Below are 27,242 nucleotides of genomic sequence, written 5' to 3'. Positions count from 1 at the left end.
CTAAAGTTACCTGTTTTGTTGCTAATTAAAGGTAGATCAGCCTAAAACACGGTAAAATAAAGCGAAATCAATGTGATTTACATCAGGAATGTTATTGATTACTAGTGTTATTCATTAAACTGTAAATTCCAACGAGTAATTACCTGCAGATAAAATATTAAAATATGGAATAATGTTATACATTACAATTATAATTAGTGAAGATCATTTCAAAACCTTTTTTTGTTTCTTAGCCACAAAATTTTCATATGTTCATAATAAAGCATAGGAACTATTGTAGGAATATATTTGTATTCACATTTTTTTAAAACTCGACTGCATTCAAGCAGTAGTTCCTAACTTTCTTAATACAATCCTTCCTTAAAACAATAAATTTATTTACTTAAGCAAAGTATTTTGATCAAACATAACAATCCAATTTATTATGTAATTTGTATCTAATATGATGCTATTGTTAGGGTGGAAACGACAACAAGAATACTAATTTGGAATGCTACTTTATTCAAGCAGCAGTTTCTAGGAATACACTAGTTTCATTTACTTTACCAAGGGTATCTTTGATAAATAAGACGATCTAATACTCGAGATGATATTGCTAGCATACAATCAACTGCAGTGACATACTTGTAACCACTCTTTTTTTAGAATGCTGATATATTCTATTGGTAAGGAAACTGCTTTCCTCAATGCCATCTATTACTATTTAAGTATCAGTCCATATAAAATTCAGTCTCTACCAATGGTAAAATAATTCATGGTATAGAAAAATCCACAAACAAATGGTGCTCTTTCGGTCTATATATGCTATATTTACACATAACGATACTCATTTCTGCATTCAGATCTGCATTTTTTTTTAGAAAACCATCCATTTATCTACCACTAAAATCAACCAAATGAAACCGAACCAAGAACGACAACTCTTCCAAAGTGCCAATTACGTGTACAATCTATATATTTATTACCTCAAAAGCGCAAAAACCAAATGAAAAACTAGATTGCTTTGTGTTCAGTAACTGTTTCTGAGTAAGAAACAAAACTGAATTCGATGGGTTTTTGACATTAAAGAATCACCTACTGTCTGATTTTTATGAAGACTGCTACTTAAAATGTGATTGTTAGTCACGGAAACTACCGTAAAAACATTTTATTACCATTTGTTACAGTGCTATTTTATTCAAGCAGCAATTCCTAGAAATACAAGACGCAAAGTTAATATTTCAATGAAAATGTTCTACGCAATTACACTTGTCAAATCACAAGATGTCAAACTACTAAAGGAACATGATTGTAACCACACTCTTTTGGAACGCTGCAGCGTCTAGGAAATCAATAATTAAGGTTTATTTACTTTATCAAGGATATTTTCATTCATAATTACAACTCGTCAGTGTTATGTTCTGTTAGAATCAGGTAGTTGATGAATCATGGTGGAAAAACACAAATCTTTTCATGAAATGTTTTTCAATGTGTTATCTGGAATGCAGAAATGGCATTCATCTCTTTCTTTAAATGTCAGTTATTCGAGGTACAAAATTTATAAAATGTAATTTAATTTCATCATCAAAGGGAGATAACTCACGTCCCATTTCATTCTATTTTAATTTTGAACTTATTTTTGCACTCTCTGCCAATTCTAAAACAAACGAATGGTCAATTAGCCTTCAATAGACTACAAACCATGTGTCCACATGGTCAAATTCGTGTACTGTATTTTTTGTTCATGATTCATCATTTTTTAAATTTTGCCTGATCCTTACCGATCATTAAAATAACATTGCTTCTGAAAGATCCTATGGTCGATTTCACAAAAATTCTTAAGTGGAAAATAAGTCGTAAGTAGTGATGTCACAATACTTTGATTAATTTTGACGTCATAACTTACGACTAATTTTAAACTTCAGATTTTTTTGTGAAATCCATAACTAACTACTACAAAGACATGTTCAAACAAAAGTACTTTAATAATGTCGTTACATTTAAATAGCAGTCACAACTGACCATACTTTTACTTTGCATCAATATATTTCTCTTATTTGAGTAAATCTAGGGGTGATATTTTATTTCATGCAATTACATATCATATCAATTATATCAATTATGAACACGGCAAAATACTGTACTAAATTTCTCCTGAATTTTCTTTTATACAAATTTTGCTACATTACTTTGACAAAGCTGATTCGTGTCCAATGCTTCGGTACGAAGCAAGTTGTTTAAATGTTTGATCTTGTTTTAACTACAGCACTACCGAAATAAAAAAGGTAAAAAAATACATGTAAGTATAGTATGTTTCATAAAAAAATCAATGTCTATAGTCATCCGTTCACGATAAGAAATAACCTTACTTTTCTTGGGTTAAAATTTTGGATTCCAATTAACTTATACAATTTCCGGTATGCCAGAAATATCTTTCAAACTACTAAATAGATTTATTGAAAACAAACCCAACCTACTATAAAGCAAATTTCCGTAAATTAACTTATTTCCGGATGTTATGAACTTTTAATTGAAGACATGTTTTCAGAATAAAGACACGTAATGTGGTTACCCTTATTCTAATTAATTAGAGTGGAACCTGTCTAAACCAAAGTCGCTTGCACTTGAAAAGAAAAAAATGATACGATTCAGACAGGTGTTCGATTAACCAAGGCTAAAACAACATTTAAACTGATATGCTGGAAGTGTCTGGTTTAAAAAGGGTTTCCGGATTTTTTAGTTTCGATTTAGACAGGTTTTACGTACCCTACCATTGCACCTGGTCCATGTTCTCAGCTTTAAGTGAAGTCCGGGTTGCTCATTTACTTCTGTTTCATGATAGTGTTATTTTGGTTATGTTCTTTGTGGTGTTTGTCTGTTTTCTCTGTCCTGTCATCTTTGAAACTTATTCCATTAATTTCCACTTGAATCGTCATTCCATTGTTACTCTCAATGTTTTAGACTTTCCAATGAAAATATTTCACGGGTCATAAATCACCTGAATAAAACTTACAAAACACATGCTGGTTAAAAGATTTTCAATGGAATGTACTATGTATCACAAGAAATATAACACATTGAGAGATTACGACAGGGAAATCTCGTACACTACATTGAGATCTTATTCGAAAATATCTTATATTTTTAAAAAGGTCTGCTTTCTTTTGATTTCTTTAATTGAAATTATTATATTTCATCTTGTACACTTGCCTAAAACGCTCGCTTTGGAGGAATGGTTATTGACATAAATAAACTTCACGAGTTTGATTTAGACAAACAAATATTGTACACGCTTTAAGGAGGTAGACCTAGGGTACGGGACATTACTCATGAAATCAGTGTTTGTTTCATTATATTCAATTTCACCAAAGCCCATCAAGCTTTCATTTGAAACAGTATGAAATCAATCCAAGTTACTTTGATGCTTGCATTAAAATGCTGAATACAAACGTTTCAATGATTTTTAACAGTTGTATTTCTTACCCTAAGTCTACCTCATTAAGATAGAAACATCATTGGCTGACATGTAAAAAATGAAAACTGAAAATTGTAAAACTATAAAATATGGTTATTTAGATTGTTAACGGTCTCCTTTATCACTTTTCTTTTCTTCCTATATTCTGAAATTTTCGATCGCAGGCAACTGTCATGGTTATTATTTGATTATCAATATTCGTCAACAAAGTCGCCCCAATACGGATAACGCTAGTTTTGAATATCTCAACAGACTATCTCAACTGACCCTTTGTAGCTCTCCATGATATTTTCTATGTCGACTTCAAAATAGTCGTTATTCTGTATTTATAAGACTTTTTTATGCTTACAATACCTTTGACATTTCTACAGAAATTGGGCAGAGTACTCTCTGAATATTTGACTGAATTTAAGAGCACATTTCTCTACAAAGTATTCCAGAGAAGTCATACAAACATAACTTAAGTGTTAATAGCCGGTACGATACAAAGCTGATCTGCCCTTAGCTTTTCGTTGTTACAGTATACGATATAACGAGAATTGGTATGATGTATATGTCAAGAGACAAGAAACCCACCGGGATGAAAATCTCAGGCCAATTATTCTTCAATGACGAGGAAAACTTCACACCACAGGACAGGCTGTAGCTGGCTCCACAACATCATTATACACAGATACAGCGATAGAGTTGACCTATATACCCAAGTAACATTAAACTAAAAATGCGGTGGTTTGAAAGTACTTTGGCGTAATCACAACTCCCCTTTAAAATCTGAACTTTGTGGAAAAAAATAGTACACAATTAAACACACCTAAAGGTCAGTTTAAAAAGTTTGAGTTCCTTGTTACAACGGAATTACAGACACTCAATATAAATTATAAAAATGTACTTATTAAGGACTACTAGCAGTTAACTGACATGCCAATTTCAGACCAATTTAAACCTATGAAAAGTTATGTCCCCATCGTATGTATATTTAACCATAATTCTTCCCAAGCGCGAATTAGAATCACAGTACATCATACAATAAGGACACAATCCATGTCATGCCAAAACCTGCTTTTAAATTTAGTGTTTTAATTTCTATGTAAAGACCCTATGAGCGAATTAATGTTCATACCTAAAAAATGCAATCCAAATATATCTGAATCTATAATTGTAGGATCTTTTTTTTTCAAAATTGTTTAAGAAACAGTTCCTTTCAGTATTTTTCATACTGTTTGGGGTCAAATGAAAGATTAATGCAATTATTTTAATAGAGAAATTTGGCATTTGAATTTTTATTTGGTAAGTTAAACTAGGTCAACTTTTTAACGTCCGGAAGCCATTTGGTCAGTTTTTAGGGAATTGCTGTGTTTATGTATTTAAAATGAAAACAAAATGGTGGTATTCTTTTTTATGTTTTGAAGTTGTAGAAAGTTTCATATTATCGAACCTTAAAATTGCGCTGTTGGATTTTTTTTTTATATTACGGAAAGGCTGTAAAATTAATTGTGGTCTCCTGTCAGCTCTTAAACAAATGAATTTCCGCAGTATCGACGTAATATCTTAAAGGCACTTAAGAGATATATTAAACAAAACAATATGGGGCTTGAATAAAAAAACACATAATTTTACAAAATGAAAGTATGGCAGCAAAATATATCATTATAAATGTGTTTATTTCACATTGAATTTTTAAAATAGCAGTGCACGGCAACGTTTCAAATTCACACTGAAGATAATGATGTGTAATATCGATCATGCGATACGAACTCTTCCCTTACAGCATCACCACTCTCGCTGCCGAAGTCAACCACGCTAACTATTGCAAATGATCATCCTCCAAAACTATGATTACCAGCGGCTCTATTGCAGACGCCGCAAGGAAGGGAAATGTAAAGTGCTAGATAATTATTATACATGGGATTTTCTACTGTAATTGGCAATGCACGACATCTTTTCAAATTCAATGTGAGAACGATGGTGTTATGACATATATTTATGACAAACGAACTCATTCCATTACGGGACCACCCGCTTGCCGCCATACAAATACGTAGAAATAATAAGACTCATCGGACTCATTTTTCGAAGTACTATTAACAATCGAAGGAACTATGTCTTTTTTTTTGGACGAGTCTTATCAAATTTAAACAACGAACCTATTTGTGCATTCCTTAAAAATAAGTGAATCATTTCATGAGATTTTCAAAGGAATTTTGTAAGCATTTCCGAAAACAAATTATTTTAATATTGAATAATAATACCAGGGATATTGTGGTATTATTAGGCACGTGATATTGGCCTGAGGCAACTCTGGTCCAATGTGACGAACCGAAGACCTATAATTCATTAATATGAAAATCATTACATAATAATACTTTTTTAATTTAACTTTAGATTTGAAATATTATTTTTTGTGGCTAAACTGCCGAAGTCATTTTGAAACAAAAAAAAAATAAGACTACCCCGACGTGACTTACCCAATACTTATGTTCGTCTTGAGAGTAAACTTCCATTCTTGTCATGAAGACTTTTATAATTCCAAAGTTACCTAAGGTCCACAGATTTTATTACATGGAACTCATAAAGGCTGAAATGAAAAGTCAATTATTTGCATTAAATTGTGTTGTAACATCATGCAAGAATGCAAAAAGTTTGGTTGATTTTTTTACTTCATTACAAAACGTAATCCCATTTCATCCGCTTATTTCTAAACTGACATATTCAAACTATTCTTCTTAAAAATTGTGGAGTTTCACCGTGTGACACGATGTGTTTACCTTTCCACAATTCATCTGCAACTCTTTAAAAATTCGCTTAAGGTAAAGTCCCGAAAATTCCAAACGTTTCACATTACATTTGTGTACGTTGAAGTCAAGTATTTTCAAGAATTTCCGAACGACACTGATCGGGACCTGACCAATATAAATGAAAATCAATATTGTCTTTGTTTTACATATATTGGCTTAGGTATTTGATATTGGCAGGGTTAATGATTATATATCATAAAGGCGGTGTAGGTTGTATTAAAGACAATACTAAAGAGTTCATTAATAATATAGTATTATTATAAGTTTTCCATATTGGCTTAGTTATTGGTCCGAGTCTTATGATATTGGCCTGAGGCAACGACATCTAGCAGAACTTTATTAAGTTATTTGGAAATTCTATAGTAAGTTTAGAGGTACTCAAATATGAGTATTTTGGCCTTGCAACATCCGGGTTAATATGGAAAAATCCGTATTGGCCTTGTAGATTCTCGTATTGACCTTCGGGGATAAAGTTTTCGAGTTGGTAGTTTTACCCGTATTCAGTCAAATATATTCTAGTTAAGTAATAAATGTAGAAATGGTAAGTCACACATGACCAAATTTAGACCTCATTAAGATAAAAAAAAATACACGCTTGACCAATTGCCGAGTAGCTATAAGCAACTTATTCCCTGATGAGAACAGAAAGCAAAGATCAACGAGATTTGCATCTAGGACAGAACTGATCTAATAGTTTGACTTTATCCATTTACCTGTGAAATCCACAGAGATATCTGCAATCATTGATTGGTTTAAATTAGTCAGCATTAATTATGCATTACCATTCAAAGTATTTACAACCGTTTCAGAACGTTTTGACGTTTTGAAAGTGTATCTACAACGGATCTCTGGTTTATTTCGAAATTCTTCAAATGTTGAATTGTGTTATTATCATTGCATGTCCTCGATATGAAAACTTGTATACAAATATGAATATGTTTTCCGGACCTTTCTCTTGACTTTTTATAAAGAATTTTGTACTGGTCAAGGAATTAGAAATTTGTGAAAATTTAAAAACAAATCACCCGGATTATTAAACGGATACAGTTATTGTAATATATAAAATTTAGATGATAGACTAAAGTCGGTATCATACTGAAATAAACTTGATTGAAGTTAATTAATGTCATTAATGTGTCTTTGCGTCGTTATTTTTACTTTTTAGATTGTTTTTTTTAGACATGTCATCGTTCCGTTACACTGGATTTAATTACTTTTGTTGTTTAGATCCTTTGGGTCTTACTTTAAAGTGTATTTATACCTGTTAAAGACCTTTTGGTGATCTCTGTAAGTATTTTCGATTTTGTATTTAGGGTATACGCTCATCTTCAGATTAAGTGCAATGGAAATCGTATGTAAAACATCTAAGTTAAATTCGCCGGGCTGTAATTTTCGTGATTTCCAAAACTTTGTAAATATTGGGAAAAAACGGTATACATGTATATTGCAAATGTATGTTTTTTTGTACACACGTTCAACGGAGTAACCTCTCATCAACGGCGTAAGAAACAAATCATTAGGAAGCTCAGATCCAAAAATAAATTCTGTGCAAGAAGTACTTAAAAGCCAGAAATATCTAAATAGAATGCAAAATCCAGCACCGAGATATTCTATTATGTAAAACAAGTGTTATATTTGTGTAATTGATACTGGTTAGTGAAATCAAATCAATTCAGACTGGCTTATCATTTCATGATAAGCATGGTAGTTATGCCACACCCCAACTACTCATGCATATTCATTATTTTGAATTGTAGAAAACACGTGCAGTCTGCGGGATATAAAAGAGGATTGATATAAATTTTTGGGTGTTTTTTTTAGATAGAATTTTAAGAATTTCACAAGTTATATTTAGTAGTGAATTTTTATAATATCAGAACTGATGCTATATGTTAACTGAATACCGTATTCTATGTAACCGCATTTATACTTAGATTTAGTGAATAATAGAATAATATAGAATAACAGAGCTATATCTTGAGATTACTTTTTATTTAAAACTGCAAATAATTAATTGGATTTCGATACCTGCAGTATGAATCTAAAATGGTGGAGAACCCGGGCAATGAAGTCTCATTGTTTTATGGGTTTCAAAATTTGTGCAGCTGAAAATTTCAGTTAATAATCTATGATATAGCTGTAGTTCGGGGAAAAAAGTCTGATAATACCATAGGGGATCCATTGAAAATCGAAATTACATTTAAATCCGAGTAATGTTAACTTTTTGAATGGCTCAGCTCATGGTCAGGACATTTTGTTGCTAATTTATTGTCTCCGTCTGTTTTCTTCTGGTCTGGTGTCTTTGTCTCTTCGCATTTCCATTTCTCATTAAGGGTCAATCGAGGTTATCATTGATTTAACTGTCAGACAACCTTTGGGTAACGATGTGTAAAAACGGCTGTAACTATTCCTGTAAAAGTTGAATATAAAGGACATATTTTCAATCTTTTACTTGATTTTTCAAATATTTAATCAAATATAAACTACGCATTAAAACATAAAGATTTTGAAAACCTGAAACGAGCTAGCAAGAAGAAATAGATAATAAATATCATTCTGTGTAACAATCAGGCAATAAGTGGAACATCATTATTTGGTCATTTTATGCCTGAACTATATTCAATATATCTAGACACCGTTCAAAAACTGAGGTTATAAAAATTTATCCTATAGCTTCTGCGACTTATATACCTTTTACTGGTATCTATGAGGGAAAATGAAGGAAATTTTCCCGTCATTTTTACATTTCAATTAAATTTGACCTATCAATATCTTAAAATCGCAAAACCTGACAAACACTGGAGGTTATGAGGATTTAGTACTTGAAAATCCAAAAAAAAAAAAATGTGATTTCTTGTAATCTGACACACCCTATACACAGTTTGTCTGGTACTTAGGCAAAAAAATATTAGTACTTTAAATTGTGTAGGGGGTGTTAGATAAGACATCATGCGTACAAAGCAAACTAAGTAAAGTTAAGGTCTAGACGTAACGAATATGCATTAAAATATATACGAAATATATGTTTTTCATATGTTTAAAAATACAAACATGAAATGGAATACATGACTGACTGCAGGAGAAATTCCGGAAACAACAAATTCAACATACGGAAAGAAAAGTACAGAAGAATTTATTTGACTGATCATTAATAATGACAAAAAAAAAAAAAAATAAGTACATCTGACATTTTCCCAAAGAAAAAAAAATTGTATTTAGAATCAAATTCAAAGTTCCCATTGGGAAACACTCTTCTCGTGAAAAAGTTGAGTTCGTATGGGGAAAAGCTATTTCTTTTGGGAATAAAGTTCCAATGGATCTTGTTTCTATATAATAAGTTTAACTGAAAATTGAAACTAAACAAAAATTAAATTTAAAGTTATTTAAGGATCTTACAGGTCAATTTCTATTAGCAATTAGGAGTTATTTTGATGTAGTATTACAATTTTGATGCGATATTACACTTTTTTGGAGAAAGTGTTAAACTGTTCAAGTGTAAGTATTCATAAGAATCAGGCAAAGTGGGAAAAATCAGAAACATGCATGTCAAAACCCCATCGAACTGACAATAAAATATCGCTCAAGGATGCTTTCTCTATTTGAAAAGACCATAATTTGATCTCTGCATCATTGGCTTTGCTCAGAAATTTTTCTACAGAATTTTAGAAAAAAAATGAGGTTTTTGACAGAGTTATCTGTCCTTGAAATGTTCAATTTTCAGTGCATTTCAATGAAATTGTAACTCAATGGTCCAGCATGATATGGAAAATCTTGTCTGTTTTCGTTGATTCTGATGATGCAAATAATCAAATTACACTATCAAAATGATGGGTGTTTTCATACCATGTTTCACCTACTGCCTGATTCTTACAGGGACTGACACTTAATTATCGTATGTCCTTCAGATAAAAGAAATGGCCTCTTGGTCAAAAACACGTGTGTCCGTGATCAGGAACAATTAGAAGATTGCACTTCATGCAGCTGCAAACAATCAAATTAGTACAGATATCTATAATTATAAAACAACAGTAAATGGTGACCAATTATAAAACCAGATGGCAAGTTTGACTGGATGGGACCTCGCCTATAAAGTTGCTAGATTATTACCTTATTATACTTTTACTTACGTGCAACACAACGGTTGTCGCTTGCGGGGCAGGACATGCGTACTCTTCCGGATATACATGTTACTTCCGGTTACTTTTGAGAGTTCATATTGCAAGTGCTTTAGTTTGTTTGTTTGGTTTTTTTTTTGGTCTGACGTCTTTTTTTTCCGTATCTTCAGTTTTTATGTGTTGTCTATATTTCATTCGGTTCGCTATAATGTGTATCGTGTTTGTTTTCTGTGTTCATTTTTACAGATTTTAGACGTATTTTTTAAAAAGCACTCCGGCTAAGAATCATGCAAAATGTGATACATAGTTGGAAAGCCTACATATTTTTATTTTTGATATTTTGTTTAAAATGCTTTAGTAAAAAAAAAATAATATTTGGTTTGTCATATAACCTGTGCTCATAGGAAATAAAAATTGTATAGAATGCACTGTATAATTCAAAATTAAGGGAGATAACTCTGTATATGACACCCAAATACAATAGAATCTATTGGATTTTCAATGTTGATTATCTCCTAAGAGCAAGCAGACTTGAATGAATAATTACACATTTCATAATATAGACCCATAAAACAACTTGATTACAAAAATAAAAATATGTAGCCTTTTTTGGGGTGTATCACTATTTTCAGGTTTTGCAAGATTTTTACAAAGACAGCTACTTAATTATCCCATTACTGACGCTTGTGTATTTTTGCCGACATTTTAATCTCAAGATACTATGTCAATCTTGACAATCAACCAGCTGACAGTTCTAATCGAGTTTAAAATCCTTTCAGTTAAAAAGAGTAATCAAGGGAACCAAGATTCGAGCGGTAATCAAATGAACCCAAGGAAAAGAATACACAGGGAAAATAGACATACACTACAAATAACATCAAATAACTTAAAACTGGGAGCTTAGACCAGGTGCACCGATAGGGTAAGCGTCCTCTGCTTTTCTAGAAACACCCTCCAAGTTGTTTTTTAAATGCGAAGCCCGGGGTAGACGAAAAAGGAAACGAAAACTATGACAAGTTAAACAATGTGTGCTGAAGGGTAGACCCTAACGATCAATTCATTTTTGTAGGTATGACTAGCTGGAGATAAAAAAAAAAAAGAAAAGGCATTGAATAAGTCTGTCTAGTGTGTGTGTGTTTTTTTACTCTTGCATGAGCTATTATAATTCCTATAATATGTATTTTGTGTGCGAAGAACGATAACTCTATGGTATAAAAACGCATTTTATACAAAGAGTAATCAAGGCAATCAAGATTCTAGCGGAAATCAAAAGAATATAATACAGGGACAAAGACCCGGCATGGAAAACAGACACACACAACAGAAAACATAAAATAATAACCAAAATAATATACACAGCAACAAGAGTAAACTCGGACTCCTCTAAAGAACAGGGAGCATGGACCAGGTACACCGGTAGGGTAAATGTCCTATGCCTTTCTAGAAATACCCGCCGAGTTGCTCATAAAAATTCAAGTCCAGGGTAAACAAAGAGGAAAGGAAAACTGACACGTTGAACAAGTCAGTTTTCATGGTGCAGATGGATATACCGTAACGATCCACGAGTTCAGGATGACGAGCCTAAAACTTCTGTAGTGATGACTTCAATCTTGTAGCAACACAACCCTGTTCCAGAAGCCTAATTGTAAGAAATTTAGCGGGATACAAAAAGTCTTCGTAGTTACTGCAAGCTCTGTCATAACGTATGAGTTGTAATACGAAAACTCCATACGCAGGTGCTGAAGGGATGCTGCCACAGATGAAAGGAAACTTGACAATACGGAATGAAAAGTCAGCGCGTTTGCCGTATATAATTTGGTCAATAGTTTTCCTTAACCATCGATCTCTAAGTGTAAGTCAAGATATAAGGCTGACTTCAGTGTCTGTAGTATTCTTTTTCTCAAGTTCTTTGGGGGAAGATGCGATCTATCGAATCCCCGAAACTAGGATTGTTTAACGATAATACGTCTATATAGCGGAAACTGATATTAAAGGATTTAGCTAAACGATGTTCCTTCTTTCCACTCAGATCCGCTATTAAGTCAGCCTCATAAGAGTATAAAATACAAATTTAATAATCATATTTAAATTGCAAATTTCTATATGCTGTACACGTGTTTTTAGGAGTACACTATCAGCAGAAACATTAAAAAACAAATACTTAAGAAGACCGAAATCTTAAAAAGAAATTTTTACCAGTAGAATGTATCGTAACAGAAAGCGGAATCCAGCAATAAGAAGTTCTACCCAACGCAATACAAAAATGGAGTCTTGGTGTTTTCTGAATTAAAATATGTGTAATACTGCAAACTTCGACAAACAATATGAAATTATTCATGGTCAGACAAGTCTAACTACTGGATTGTTGAATGCCCACGGGGACCTGTGGTCCACAAGCAGTGGCATCGATCCAGTGGTCATCAAATTTGTTTGTATCAGCGATAATGGCATCCGACCACTTTGCCTTGTAAAACCTTTACGTTATCATTTAAGGTACGTGTTATAAGTACACTAAAACACTTTCTGATGAAACAACAGAAAGAACAGCTAAAATATTCATATCAAAGTACCAAGGGAATAAGGAATTTTATTGTTTTTCTTTCCAATAACTTGAATAGACAATTCCTTATATCTGAACATAGGATGTTGTATATTACATCAATTACAAATTTAGCATTTAAGAAAAAAATAGTTTTCATAGAATAAGAGAGAAAATGTTTTAGTGTACTTATAACACGTACCTAAAATGATAACGTAAAGGTTTTACAAGGCAAACGCCAACTTTCTTAAATGATTCAGTGGTCGAATGCCATTATCGCTGATACAAACAAATTTGATAACTACTGGATCGATGCCACTGCTGGTGGACCACAGGACGCTTACTCACCGGTGCACCTGGTCCATGCTCCCAGTTTTTAGGGGAGTCCGAGTTGCTCATTTGCTTTTGTTACATTGTATGCATGATTTTAGTTACTTTATGTTCTTTGTTGTGTATGTCTGTTTTCCATGTCTGGTCTTTGTCCCTGGATTACATTCTTTTGATTACCGCTATAACCTTGGTTCCCTTGATTACCCTTAGAACATTGAGGGCATACATTAAATCATTACGAATATTAATAAGACAATTTTGAATTGGATTTAATAGGACAATGAAAAAAAAGTAAAAAAAATACAACAGGCATCACAAGTCATGTTAGTCATAAGAAGAATCTAATCTGTGGATTAACTTCACCATGTGGACCATTTATGTTTCGCTGCGGGATAGTCGATGACCGCGCGCGTCATAAATTTGATCGGGGTAGGGCTTGTGATAGAACGAAAAAAAATCATGCAAAATGTAGATGACATACACAAAGGGTACCCCGCAGCTCAGACAACATTAATCAGGATATCGTATCATTGTTTAATCGTAAACAAAACCCTAATCTTCACCTTTAAGGTTGGAAATCACAAAATCCCTATAGTGTATATGGCAAACCCATTCAATGTGAACAATGATATGCAAGTACCTTATCCAGGAAGAATTTTAACAATAGAACTGGGTTTGTATTACTTCAATCAATCGAAAGTGCTTTCTTCCGTTTTGATGAGTTGTTCACGTAAGACAACCCATGAAGTCATTTGCGCATGGCCTCTTTCATCAGCAGCCAAAACCCCATATAGACGTCGCTTGCGATTTACAATTACATCAGTGATGTCACAAGCGATAACGTAACTTTTTGGAAATGACCGAATTCTCTCAGACTGGAACTCATAGTCTTTTCAATTCTACCGCTATGGGTCACTGGTTCATAAGAATGAAATTCTCAACAATCCCAGTTCTTTGATAGGAAACTGGTAAAGAACCTATTATTCTTTTGACATTACACGGCAAAATAGTACTGAGTAATTTGAATATAAACACTTTTAATTTAATATTTTTTTACAAAAGACATTTTTAAGAATTCCTGTATACTTCACGTCTAAGAAGGCATAAACAATAGGATTTGCTAAATTATTTAAGACAAACATGGTATCTAAGAAACGAACCAGAAGTCGGGTGCTGAGAGGTAAGGTATCCCAAAATCGTTCATTTACACATTCGAGGATAAAAATCACTGCTTTTGGAGCGTAGCTAATGATGAAAATGACAGAAATTAGCATAAACATCGCCGTTGTCCTGTGTTTATTCGATTTTCTGGTTTTGGCCATTTCTTTTCCTTGTTCGTTTAATAAGTCCATTTGAGTAGCAATTTTAACTCTTTTCCTTTTGACGTGGGTGACAAAAACACGCCCTACGAATGAATACAAAATGATGAGTGACCAGACAACAACTAACACCGCCAAGTTCATTAGAACACTGTGACCCAATGATATCCCTCGATTTTTGTAGGTAAACCTCCTGCATGCGTTTCCTGTAATGTGATAATAGTCACTTTTGACATTGTCAAGGCCATATGTAAACAGAATAGGAATTGAAAAAATCAGTGCAGTGAGGAAAACAACCAATAACGAAAATCTCCTCCATTTTAGAGTCATTTGTTTTCCATGTGGACAACATATTTTCAGGTAACGCTGAACTGCAATAGCAAGCAACAGAAATATTGAAACAAAACTTGTCAAATAACCGAAGAACCAACTCCATTTACAAAGGCTTTCGTTTGTATACATCACTGGATTCAAGTTGTACGATATATTAAAACCTGCTGTTTCACAAAGCGCAAGAAGATCAGCGATTGCAAGATACGGCACAAAGTATCTCTCTTTAGATCCACGGAACTTCAAAATGTAAACGAAAAATATCAGAATGTTCCCGCACACACCGACGAAAATGCAAAACGCCAGAAATACTGTATTCGGAAGTGCCATCGTTGAAAGATCATTATTCCATGTTTCCAAACGCAGTAAAATGTCAATGTCTGTGTTGTTATCCATTGTATAAAATGCTTCCTTTTTTCAAGTCAAAAATTGATTGTATTAAAACTCTCTTTCAGAAATTTTGGATATCCATCTACCTTTCTTTTTTAAATGACATATACTGAAGAAAATATGTTCAAATTAAAGTATTTAATTGTCAATTTCCGGATATAAGACATCAACAAATCAAAGCGTTGTCTTAGATATCATGCCATTTATTAGTAAAATGGGGTTTACACTGGAAAATACCCACGTATTTCTTGTTTCCGGTATATTAAAATTGATGAGATAGGTCATTACTTGCTACCAAGAATGCTGAGATTTTTTTCAAATATGACGACCGTATATCCTCTCTGCTTAGTGGTTTTCGGACGGATTCTTAAAACCGGGTTATGACAGTATAACATTCCATTAATATTAAACAATATGCGTAATGAAAATATTACATATATATGTCTGAGTTTTGGTAACATATTGATGAAATAAATAAGAAATGTAAATAAGTACTGTCTGTTTATTTTATCACACTTTTGCAAACGTGAGATTGATCTTTTTGACAAGAGTTCATGGCTAAACGCTTATATAGAAGTCTTTGTGTAACTCTAAACTCGTTTTCAAAAAAAAAAGTCATGTAGAGAAAACTATACGGAAGTATAGTGTTGTCCTTAACATGTAATTCGAAAGAAAACGCCGTTTTTCCAAATTAATACAAATATCAGGTAATATTAAATTTGTAGAAGGAAGAAATACTTGTAAATCACCCCTTTACCGGAGATACTGTTTATAGTTTTAATAAATAATTATATCAAAATTCCGGACAGACTTCTAATTTCTTCTAGAATCAATCATACGTCAGTCTCTGTAATGCGTGGTGTAAATGCGTGTATTATGTCTAGTTCACGAAAAAAAAAATATACACCGCCATGGATACCAATATATCAATAATTATTTACAATTCCATTATTCATCCATAAATATTTCAATATAGCTTGCGATAACATGAGAGATGAAATCGATTTCATGCTTTTTTAAAAATTAAGTGATTGTATAGACAGAAAGTTCGGCTCTTCGTCACGTTTACTAAACTGTGTGTCAATGTTTTTATGAAACCAACGAAATTTGTACGATATAAATTGTTGAATGTTTTCCTTTACCTTATGTGTGTGTTTTTTTCGGAATGTCTTTGCTCTTTTCCACTACAAAAGATGTTTCATGTAAGAACCCTAATTGGGTGTGGTTAGGAGCACTGTCTCATGTATAAGAACCGTAAGAACCGCTCAGTGGAGACGGTCTAGAAGACTTTCTCGTGTAAGAACCACTCGGTGGAGATGGTAAGGAAGATCGTATCATGTCAGAACCGCTCAGTTGAGAAGGTTTAGAAGAAATTTTTACCTAACAACACTTCTGTGGGTATGGTTAGAAGGTTGCCTCGTTTAAGAACCGCTCAGTAGATATCGTTTAGCAGACTGTTTCATGAAAGAACCGATAAGGGATCGGTCAAAATTTATCGCCACAGAGGACCGGTGCAAAAAAAATTAGAGCCTAAATAAAAGTTGCAACCCTATGGCTATCTTTCATCTATATTGAAAAAATAAAAAAATAATGTCCTATGTCAATTACTTGGTAAGAAAAAAGTTGGTGTCCTATCATGGTTTTTTTATAAAGTGTAATTAAAAACAAACATATGTATACAATGTATATGAAAATATGTGATCAAAAGCATCAGATATAAATAAAAATAGTATAAGACAAATGGAAGTATCACTTTGGACAATGATGTCTTTCCTGGAATATTCAGTTATACATGTAAATGGGACAAGAAATACTGTGAGCGAAACTCACAAAGGATACCCCCCTCCCCGCTGCACAAATACGGTATGAAACTTTAAGTTGAATTATCTGCCCTTGGAATAAAGCGAGATGAATTATCTTCCAATATGCAAATCTACACATTGTGTTTAAGCTTCATGTGAAGTTTCATTGAAATCCCTTGAACGGTATAGGAGGAGATGCGTTTACAAAGTATGTGGACAGACGGACGGAAGGACAGACAGGATGATTCCTATATACCCCAAAACTTAGTTTACGTGGGGTATAAATATATCTACAATGTTATGAAGTCTTGAAAGTTTTTTGGCAAGCGGACGCATCGTGATCTTGAAGTGCCAATTTGTAAACTGACATCATTATGCATTTTTAACTATATTGTTGAAATTAAATGCATTTCAATTTATTTGAAAATATCATATTAACACATACAGTGTATTAAAGATCTTACAAATGAGGTATTGATATAAAGCTATTTCTATTTTAATACATATAGTTATTCCAATTACAATGAATTATGTTAAGTAGTTGTATTTTCAGGCACGTTTTTTTTCAATATATTAAGCAGAATGGGAAAAAATGGCTAATTTGATAATGATTTTCCAGCGCTAAAAAGACCTGGCATTAGTTTCATTAACATATTTAAAATTGTGATTTTCTTCAAGGCCTGGACCTTTTTTGATCTTTTCATTAAATCTACAATTTCAAGCAATCTTATAGGTCGTATTTTTAGTTGAAGAAGGATTTATAGGCGTTCCAGCTTCTTAAATTGTCCTTTAGAGTAGACAGTGTATAGCAACAAGACATTTTTTTTTATCTTAAGAAAGTTTTTATTGCAGGTGGCAGACGGAGACACTCAATAGCACGGTCAATGTCTGTGCATGTGTTGGCTAATAGCTTGCGAATCTTCCTCTTACACTGCCATAACAGGGTAAATTGGACCTGGTATTGTGTTTTCAACCAGTCCATAATTAAAGAGACTTTCTCGCCAACCTGAATATCTGGTGACAATACCAACCAATCTTGTGTAATCCAAGCTCCAGAGCTAATGAGCATATAGAGAGAATCGGCATGGTCGGCGATAGCAGCAATCGTAATTGGAGGAACTAAATGGCCGTCAATGTTGGCTCCAGAATTGATAAGTTTTACTACGAGTTGTAACATCTCTCGTTGGTCTTTGGGCTTCTGAAAGGGACTTAAGTATCTCCCTTGTAAAAAGTCGATCATGCGACCGTCGTAACTGTATTGTGTTTGTCGGACGATGTCGACATTTTTACGACTCAAATAGTCACAAGCAATGCAAAGTGGAGTATAGTTGTTTACGTCATACAGGTTGAGGTCACACTTTTTGTCAAGTAAAAGTTGAATAATATTTTGATGGTCAAGTGCAATTGCTAAATGAATCGGGCTCCAGCCTTTTTTATCAGTTACATTAATATCTGCTTTATAATCGATGAGAATTGATACTACATTTATAGCATCAGCTTCGACAGCACGATGTAAAGGTGTTCGATAACAGCTATCCCTGAAGTTGACATCAGCTTCGTAGCGCAAGAGCAGTTCAACAACTTTGGTGTTTCCGTGGTAACTAGCAATTGTCATGGCCGACATTTGATCAGCATCCCATGCATTCAGATTTGCACCTTTCTCGATTAATTTCTCTACAACTTTAGAAAGGTTTTGCTTTGCCGCCAAATGAATCGGTTGAGAATTAGGAAACTCGTCGATGCACAATGAGGGATCACAGCCATTTTCTAGTAATTGAATAGCCACATCTTCATGCCCATGATCTATAGCGTGCGTTAATGGAGTTTTGGTGAACACAATTTCTGCATCGATATTAACGCCACCGTCTATAAGTCTCTGAATTTTTTCTGTATCTTGGTTTTCAATGGCTCCAACTATAGCGAACTGCATCTCTTTCTGTTTCATTTTGGCTGCAAGTGAAACAGAAAATAATTGTTATGAAATTAATTAAAAACAATGTGTCACTTTATTCGTATACTACATGTACATGTTTGAACGTTGTTCAAATAAAGTCAATTTATTTATTTGAAACACATCTTTTAAAACCGTGTTTTGAAACAAGACCCATACATGTCTGGATCTGCACATCCGTCATATACTTAACATCACATATAGTATCGTAATATGTATAAAAACGCTATTCCATTTAAGAAAACAATAGTGTTGGTTACTAACTTCCTAAATATACGATTTGCTAAAATGTATATAAAAATCAACTTTCATCATATGTTTATATCATCAATGTTTATATTGTCACAGTGAAAAATTTGAACAGTATCCATTGAAAATTATTGGTTAAACACGTTTTAAGTTCCAGATTGCACTAAACTGCATAATTGATTTATAGAAATAAACACAGTGTCCCTTTAACGGGTCAGATTAACTACCCGTTAATTTTTATTAACGGGAACGTTATCGTACCCGTAATTAACGGGTGTCTTGTGAATAGCAATTTTTTTTTAACGGAGATCTAACGAGAACGTTAGCGGATCCGTTAGCTAACGGATACTTTTTGAATACACTCCCAGGTTTCTCTGATGGTGGCGCAGGTAAAAAGTAAGGCATAACACGTATTACTAACGGCATACGTTTCCATTCGTCTGAATATAGCTGAAATATTGCTGCTCGGACGTTAAACCCCAACAACAAACAACAAACATCAGTCAAACAAAGCCTATGATGGTCAATTAATGAACCCAATTTTGACCAGAAATGTTGGATTTTTACATTTTTGCGTGTCAATATCAAAGTAGAATGTTGATAAACCGTAGGGTCGAAGTCGAACATCCTAATCTCTAGAATTTTAGACACTTTTGGATTTCTACAGGAAAATATAAGAAAAACAAAACGTTAAAAAAAATCAAGCTGTCAAATTACAAAATTTACTTGTCACGTGACACAGATAACATTAATTCTATAAACACATATGACAGTGACTATTTCTAAAATAAAAATAACCTTTTTGTTCTTTGTCTACGTTTCTCCTGAGCATTTCCAATGTGTTATCGTTTTCAGCAGAATTCAGCAGAACCGGAGGGGGTGGCGCTGAAGGTGGAATAGCAGGTACGACATTCCTGTTTTTCGGAGCTTCCTGTGACTTCTTCTCGGTCATGATTACCTTTAACACCTTTTATACTGAGTAGGAAACGATCTGAAACTATCAAAAATAATTCTACTGCATGTACTTCTACAGTTTGTTTTTTAAGTATGAATGATATTGACATAGTTAATTTTATATTAGATAGCGACCAAAGTCGCTATTAACGTATGTCAAATCAACTACATTTGAAATCAATCCAGTCATCAAGAGCCGGGACAACAGCAACGAAATTCATACGGAAAGACGGGCGAACGGACAGGGTAATTTCAATACACCACCCACTTATTGGGAGGGGTTTTAATAATCAGGCACCACATGATACATGTATGCATAGCTATAAGGCCCAACTCGTGTAAACAATATAATACTATTACCTGACTCGAAAGTCGGTCGTGATTCCAAATAAGTTATTTTTGATACCTTTGTCGCAGTTAAAATATTTACTATTTCTCCCCATGAAAACAATTTCAAGGACATACCACGAAATTTTAACTCCAGGAAAATAAATGAGTATATACTCAGTATATTTATTCTCTTTTTTACACTTGCTACGAGTCTCTCAGTAATATACACCCGGGTAAACCCGTGGCTTTCAAAGCGGTGCTGATCGCAAATACGGTTGATAAACAAGTTCACGAAAATAAACACCTGTAGTACAGAAATGAATCATATAAGGAAAAAAGGTGACTGTTTTTCATGTAAGCCTTACACCATTCCCTCATTTAAAGATTTTCTCGTAAGCAAATGGTTCAAATATTGAAATAACTCTTGTAGATTGAGAGAATTTCTAGTTCGAAGTAAAAAAATCCCTTTTTTTCATATTACTTTTCACAAAGTTTGTTTCTTTATTGTAAACGGGCAAGTCTAAACATACAAAATGACTTTATATTTGTATCTTTTTTGTTAAAACAACTCAAAGAAACATTATCAATTCCAAATAATTTGGAGATGAACAATAATTTATCAAAGCACCTAAGTCGAGAATGTGTAGCTTTCAATACGGTTGATGTGTTAGTCTAAAGCGGTTAAGAGCCTTTTAACACTCATTTAGAAATTTCCGAATTGGACCCCTTCCTTTTTATAAAATCTGGATCCGCCATTGTCGTACATTCCATTCACACAAATCTACTTACAAGTTATATGGATCCTCCCGAAAGAGAATAGGCCACTTGTACATGTGGAGCAAAACTTGGATTGTGGGTAAAACACTGCAGTCGCCCGAAAGGTCTTAGTTGTAAAATATGGTGTAAATGTCAAAGAGACGATAACCCCACCAGGATGAAAATGTCAGCCTAAGGCCACCCTTTGGTCCGCAATGAACGACGAGGAAACCCTCATACCACAGAGCAGGCTTCAGCTGCCCCCCCCCCCCCAAAAAAAAAAAAAAAAAACATTATACACAGGTACAGAGAAATAGTTGCCCACTATATACTCAAGTAACATAAAAATAAACTATAGGAGAAAACGAAACAAGAAATACAGAGGCCAGAAATTCCTGACTTGGGACAGGCGCAAAAAATTCGGCGGTGCTAAAGTACTTTGGCGTGATCACAAACCTCCCCTTTTAAATCTAGCCACTGTGAAAAAAAAATATTACGCCATTAAACACACCTAAAAATTACACAAATGTACAAACTAGGGACTACTAGCAGTTAACTGACATGCCAAAAATATATGTAAACACATGCATTACACAGTCAGGATATCCGTGAAATTATTCGAAAATCAATTTATTTTGGATTATTTATGTTTCGTTAAATGATATGGACTGAAATAAGTTTCTCAGGTTTAAAATTTTCCCATATATACCCGCATAATACGAGCACACACCACTTCATCGAAAAAAGTCCAGTAATTTCCTCTTAAAAACAGTTATTTTTAATAAATAACTGATACACATGTATCAAATACCATACTAGGTACATTGACCCCATGAATAAATAGCGTTAGAATACTAGGTTTATCTCGAATGATACTATAAAATAGTCTAAAATTACCAAGATCCACGTGATGTCCGACAAAAATGAATTACACACGCGTCTTACCAAATTACAGCATATATCAAACTATCGGAAGTTCAACGTTTGCCTTTTAACTGAGAGGTGATGTAACCCAATAATTCATACTTTTCATATTTAATCGAGTATAACACTATAGTTAATTCACCTCAGATCTATTTCAACTTGTTATGCGATGACCACCGCTTTGGAAACCATGGGTTTACCCGCGTGATATATGTATTCTTTTAAGTTGTTACCATTACTATCAAATTTTCGTTCACTATGCAGCTCTCTTTACCGCAACTAGATAACGAATGGAGAATTGATAACAATGGTATTAATTTAAAAGAATACATATACTACTGAGAGACTTAATTTATAGGAAATCAAACTATTTTTGTTTGCAATAGATGTATTAGTATTTACAATTGTATCTCTAATTGCTGAAGAAAATGCACATCTCCGTTGTTTTCATAATGAATAAGTGTGATAAAAACAATGATGTAATCAATTTTGTTTCGGTTGCCATGGCATATTATACCTGCATGTGTTATTTGAGTGCAGCTTCGTACTTCCTATATCTTTACAGTATTTATAGCAGCTAAATTTATATCACATCGCAATCAAATATTGATAGGTTTGGTAATAAAGTATGGAAAGCCATTAGTGACAAAACGGAACATTTGTCAAATCCGGGTATTCAAGAATAGTTATAACCTGTTTCATTGCACTGAGGGGGTTTGTCGGAAGGAACCACACCTTTAGTTGGAAGATTGATTGATTGGTTGATGGGGTTTAACGCCCGAGCAGCACTATTTCAGCTATATTCAGGCGATTTAGTTCGAAGATGTTTGTCAATATCGTGCGTTGCCTAGGCAATTAATTACCAACCACTTATTTCAAAAGACTTACCCAGCAATCATGTTATATAATTACACTGTATTGATGTACTTCTTCTGTACAGTAATTGACTTGTATACCAGGCATAAATATTGCAAATTACAAACATATTCTCATGTACATATACTGTTTTTGATTCTATTTTCATACAATGGTAACATAGTTTGTAGTTCATTGCACCGACTGCAAAGTGTGAATCGAAAAATTTACTTTTTATTGAAAACTCGTCTTATAAATTTACTTATGCCGTTTACTTTAGGAAAGATGGAGGACAGTGATTTGTGAATATACATTTTTTTCGCAGGAAAAAATATCATGTGTTTATCTTTAAAATGAACAAGCCAAATTGTACTTTATACAATTCTCGAGTGAACCGATTAAACCTGAATTACACTCTCGGTGATATAGACATCAAATAAAAATCACACGAAGTTCATCATATGCTTTACAAGTGTCAGCGACGTCTTCATAAATATTGGTATTATAAAGCTCTTTTAAAATGTATATAGAGGTGGTATGATCGAAGAACAAGTCAAACAATTAGCACCATAGCAAGGAAATAAGGTATAACCGAGGTGACTATCGGAGAAAAGTTTTTAAGGAGGTTGGAATCGGTAGTTTATTTATACTCGATTCAATTTGCCCAGTATGGGCTAAAAGTTTACGTATTTTACGTTTACACTGAAACAACAGAGTAATTTGAACTTCCACGTGTGATTTTATTCGATCTAATATTTGCGCCATATTTTCTCCGAAAAGCACATCCGGTGATAGGAATTTCCAGTTGATCGGTATCCATGCCCCATAATTTATCAACATATAAACTGTATCTGCGAGATCAGCCTCTGCAGCAACTGTGATTGGTTGATATTGAGAACCGTCAATGTCAGCACCGGCGTTTATAAGGGCAACAACCAAGTGCAAAGAACCACGTCCGTCCCGTTGCCGCTGCAGTAGACTTGTATATCTACCTTGCATAAACTCCCTTTTTCGAGCCTCATATTGATACTGTGTACGTTTGAGTAAATCGAAATGCTGACGATTCAAGATACTACATGCTAATGTTAGTGGTGTTTGTCCATTAATGTCTTCGATGTCAAGATGACATTTGGCGTCCATAAAAATGTTAAAAATTTCAATTTCGTTAAATGCTACAGTTAAATGTAAAGGTGTCCATAAGTTCTGATCAGTTTTATTCAGATTTGCTCCATGCTGAAGCAAAAGTTTCACAATCTCTGGCTTCCCGTTTTCAATTGCCCGATGTAATGGTGTTCTCTGACAGCTATCGGCTGCGTTTATTTTGGCACCATTTCTAATAAGTAAATCAGCAGCCTCGACTTGGCCCGAGTAACTGGCTATGATTAGTGGCGTCATCTGATCAGAGTCCTGAGTGTCTGTGTCGATGCCTAAATCGATCAGTTTTTGCAACACGTTTGTCAAATTTTCTCGAGCAGCCAAGTGGATCGGTTGAGAGAATGGAAAATGTTTCACGCCTTGCTTAGGGTTGCAGCCATTTTCCAACAACAAAATGGCAACATCTTCGTGTCTCAGTTCAATACTATGAGTTAATGGCGTTTTCGTATACATTATTTCATGTTCTAGATCAACACCCTGTGAAATGAAGTCTCTTACTTTGTCTATCCTCGGCTTTTCTATGGCACATACCATTTTGAATTGCAGCGCCTTTTGTCTCATCTTCTCTAAAAGATTAAAATGAAAAAAAAAACAATAATGGGCATAAAAAACACAATGTAGTCGCCGTATTTTGTGTAAGAATTATAAATGATCAAATTCTAAACACAACTCGATCGGATGAGATTGAAGTTCCAAGATTGGTAAATGGTACGATTTGTTAAAGAAATAAGATTATAACAATAACTTAAATCAAGTTAATTACTGACACGTATCATTTTGGTAATTTCTCCACTTTTCTTGCGACTTATTGAGAGGGCAGTCTGCAGTGTTTAGAGTAAGTTTCGAACGTCAGACTCTGTTCGGAACTCTGTAATATAACTGATATAATTGGAAGGAATTATTCGTGGTTAAATACAAAAAGCTTTGAATTAACTGTATGGGGAACATAAAAAGCATACACACCTTCTTGTTCTGGGTCAACGTTTGCCTCTAAAATTGCCATTATGTCCTGTACGTCGTCCCTAATATTAAGTGGTGGGGGCGCGGGGGCAGGTGGTATCGCAGCTGTTCGAGAATCCTCCGATTGGTCCATACCCGATCTTTTCAGCTTCAGGAAATTCAGAAATAAAAAAATCATATTTCCTTCACTAAAACAAACGTTCGCATAGGCTTGTTGTCTTTCTGTTTTGAAATCAACAATGTACTATTTCAATGAAACGGATTTCATTTCAAACAATACACGCTGTGGTTCATATCAAATTTTATTAAACTAAAAAAAACAACAACAACAAATAACAGCACAAGAAAAAAACATTAAAAAAAATAACAAAAAAATAACAAAAAAATAACAAAAAAACACACACAAAAAAAACCAAGGATTTTCTTCATACATTTTGTACATGAAAATATATTCATATCCCGTCGTTGTACATAATTATTTTTTAGGATCTCACATATTTTCGTCAGACGGTTGGAGAATGACAAATGAAGGCCCGGATGTTAAAATTAAACAAGGAAGCAAGTTTCAAGCGGAAATAAAACATTTCAAGGACAAAGGCTAGACAGAGAAAATAGATACCACAACATAGATACATGAAATAACCAAAATAACATGTACAGGGAAACCAAAGTAAAGATCGACCCGGGCTCCACTTAAAAAAGGAGCATGGACCATGGGTAGGGTAGGCATCCTCTGCTTTCGCAGAAAACCCCATTGTTTTGCTCATAAAATGTACGAAAGAGAAAAGGAAAACTATGACACGGTAAATAAAAGGTTCTCATGGTGCAAATGGAAACACCATAACGATCCACGGCCATAAAACTTATAGGTGTGATGACTTTAATCTTGTAGCAACATTACCCAGTTCCAGAGGCCTAATTGTAAGACGTCTAGTGCGGCATAACAAGTCAAAGGTTCCTGCAAGCACTGGCAAAGCGTGTGAATTGTGATTATGAAAACCCCTTCTGCATTCGATCGCTAGCTATACTTAAAATTCGTTATCAAGGAAGAATTTGACAAGTAACAAATTTTATCCCGTTATTGGTGCTTATATATTTAAGGACCGTAATATTGTCGCAGATTCGTAGGTGAAATAGTTTATTTTTAGTATTACTTACAATTAAACGTGACAGGTTTCTTTTTTAATTAAAAGTAAAAAGGATTTAGGACAGAGACTATTGGCTAACTGTATAACTGGAGTCGTGGTCAATGGTAGTAGGCAAGATTAGCTAACTGTATAACTGGAGTCGTCGTCAAAGGTAGCAGGCAAGTTAATCTTAAAAAGCTACCTAGATTTAGGAAAACCCGCAATCATTAATGTCTTGAAGCGGGGAGGTTGATTTTCATGTTGGTAGCATGGATTCTGGGGAACCGGCTTGTTTAAATTTGTTCAACTCTATATTTACGGACTACACGTAGGTTTGTATACCTATGGTGAAAATAATATGAAACTATGCGGAAATGAGAATTGCTTATACCGGGTATATTGTTATGCACCAACAGGTTGATAAGTGAGGGTGGTTAAAGTTCAAGAAAAAACATCGGAAAGAGTGATTCTATATCGAATATACACTCCCTGTTCAAAACTTGAATTTAAAAGGAATGTATATGCATGTGTAGTTTATGAAACATACCCGATATCAAAGAAAACAATGTGATTTAAAACAGGACAGCGAACAGTGATAAGTTCCTATCAAACACAGGCTCGATCGATTAGCACTATAACTACAGTGAACCACATCAACCATACATCAACTCCGGATAGTTCAGATACTGTAACACACAATGTATCTAAGTCGTTGACCAATTTAGCACGTCAAGACAAACTCTTGATTATTTCATTTGCATAACTAAAAGACTTACTGTTCAATGGTATTTCGCTTTCTCGATCTACTGAAAGTTTAGTGCAACTCAAATAGTATTTCCGAAGTGTTAATACATGTGCATTCCGAGATTTGTTCATGAAATAAGAATGGTCATTAAAATGCTTAATT

At 33.8% G+C, this 27,242-nt stretch overlaps 2 protein-coding genes across 7 annotated transcripts; both read right to left on the bottom strand.

The window, feature by feature from the left end:
* Nucleotides 1–13,418: 13,418 nt before the first annotated feature.
* LOC148598276 (tachykinin-like peptides receptor 99D) lies at nucleotides 13,419–17,415 on the bottom strand. Its single transcript, XM_088562531.1, has one exon. The coding sequence runs from the start codon at nucleotides 15,276–15,278 to the stop codon at nucleotides 14,271–14,273; it is 1,008 nt and encodes a 335-aa protein (XP_088418657.1). The 5' UTR covers nucleotides 15,279–17,415; the 3' UTR covers nucleotides 13,419–14,270.
* Nucleotides 17,416–17,627: 212 nt separating this feature from the next.
* On the bottom strand, nucleotides 17,628–27,230 carry LOC148598275 (uncharacterized). Of its 6 annotated transcripts, XR_015918769.1 has the most exons (5): nucleotides 27,112–27,230; nucleotides 25,212–25,356; nucleotides 24,086–24,814; nucleotides 20,073–20,271; nucleotides 18,887–19,024 (listed from the first exon to the last, which is right to left on the bottom strand). XR_015918769.1 is itself a non-coding variant. In XM_088562524.1 (3 exons), the coding sequence occupies exons 2-3, from the start codon at nucleotides 20,224–20,226 to the stop codon at nucleotides 17,901–17,903; spliced, it is 1,278 nt and encodes a 425-aa protein (XP_088418650.1). In that variant the 5' UTR covers nucleotides 20,227–20,271; nucleotides 27,112–27,229; the 3' UTR covers nucleotides 17,628–17,900. The 6 variants fall into 6 exon arrangements, 5 of the variants coding, with proteins under 5 accessions (XP_088418650.1, XP_088418652.1, XP_088418651.1 ...); XM_088562524.1 differs by lacking the exons at nucleotides 24,086–24,814; nucleotides 25,212–25,356 and having other exon boundaries at nucleotides 17,628–19,024; nucleotides 27,112–27,229; XM_088562526.1 differs by lacking the exons at nucleotides 25,212–25,356; nucleotides 27,112–27,230 and having other exon boundaries at nucleotides 17,628–19,024; nucleotides 24,086–24,168.
* Nucleotides 27,231–27,242: the final 12 nt, after the last annotated feature.

The sequence above is a fragment of the Perna viridis genome, chromosome 14 (assembly GCF_037379345.1).
Source record: "Perna viridis isolate PV_CMFRI_1.1 ecotype Kerala chromosome 14, ASM3737934v1, whole genome shotgun sequence".
Lineage (NCBI taxonomy): Eukaryota > Metazoa > Mollusca > Bivalvia > Mytilida > Mytilidae > Perna > Perna viridis.
The sequence above is the reverse complement of the archived record's forward strand: the minus strand, read 5'-3'. Positions and strand labels throughout refer to the sequence as shown.

Excerpts from the sequence above, each read along its gene's own strand:
- LOC148598276 (XM_088562531.1), bottom strand. The coding sequence starts at position 15,278 with ATGGATAACAACACAGACATTGACATTTTACTGCGTTTGGAAACATGG.
- LOC148598275 (XM_088562524.1), bottom strand. The coding sequence starts at position 20,226 with ATGACCGAGAAGAAGTCACAGGAAGCTCCGAAAAACAGGAATGTCGTA. Across the intron at positions 19,025-20,072 it reads CGTAGACAAAGAACAAAAAG|CCAAAATGAAACAGAAAGAG; the intron begins GTTATTTTTATT and ends TTTCACTTGCAG.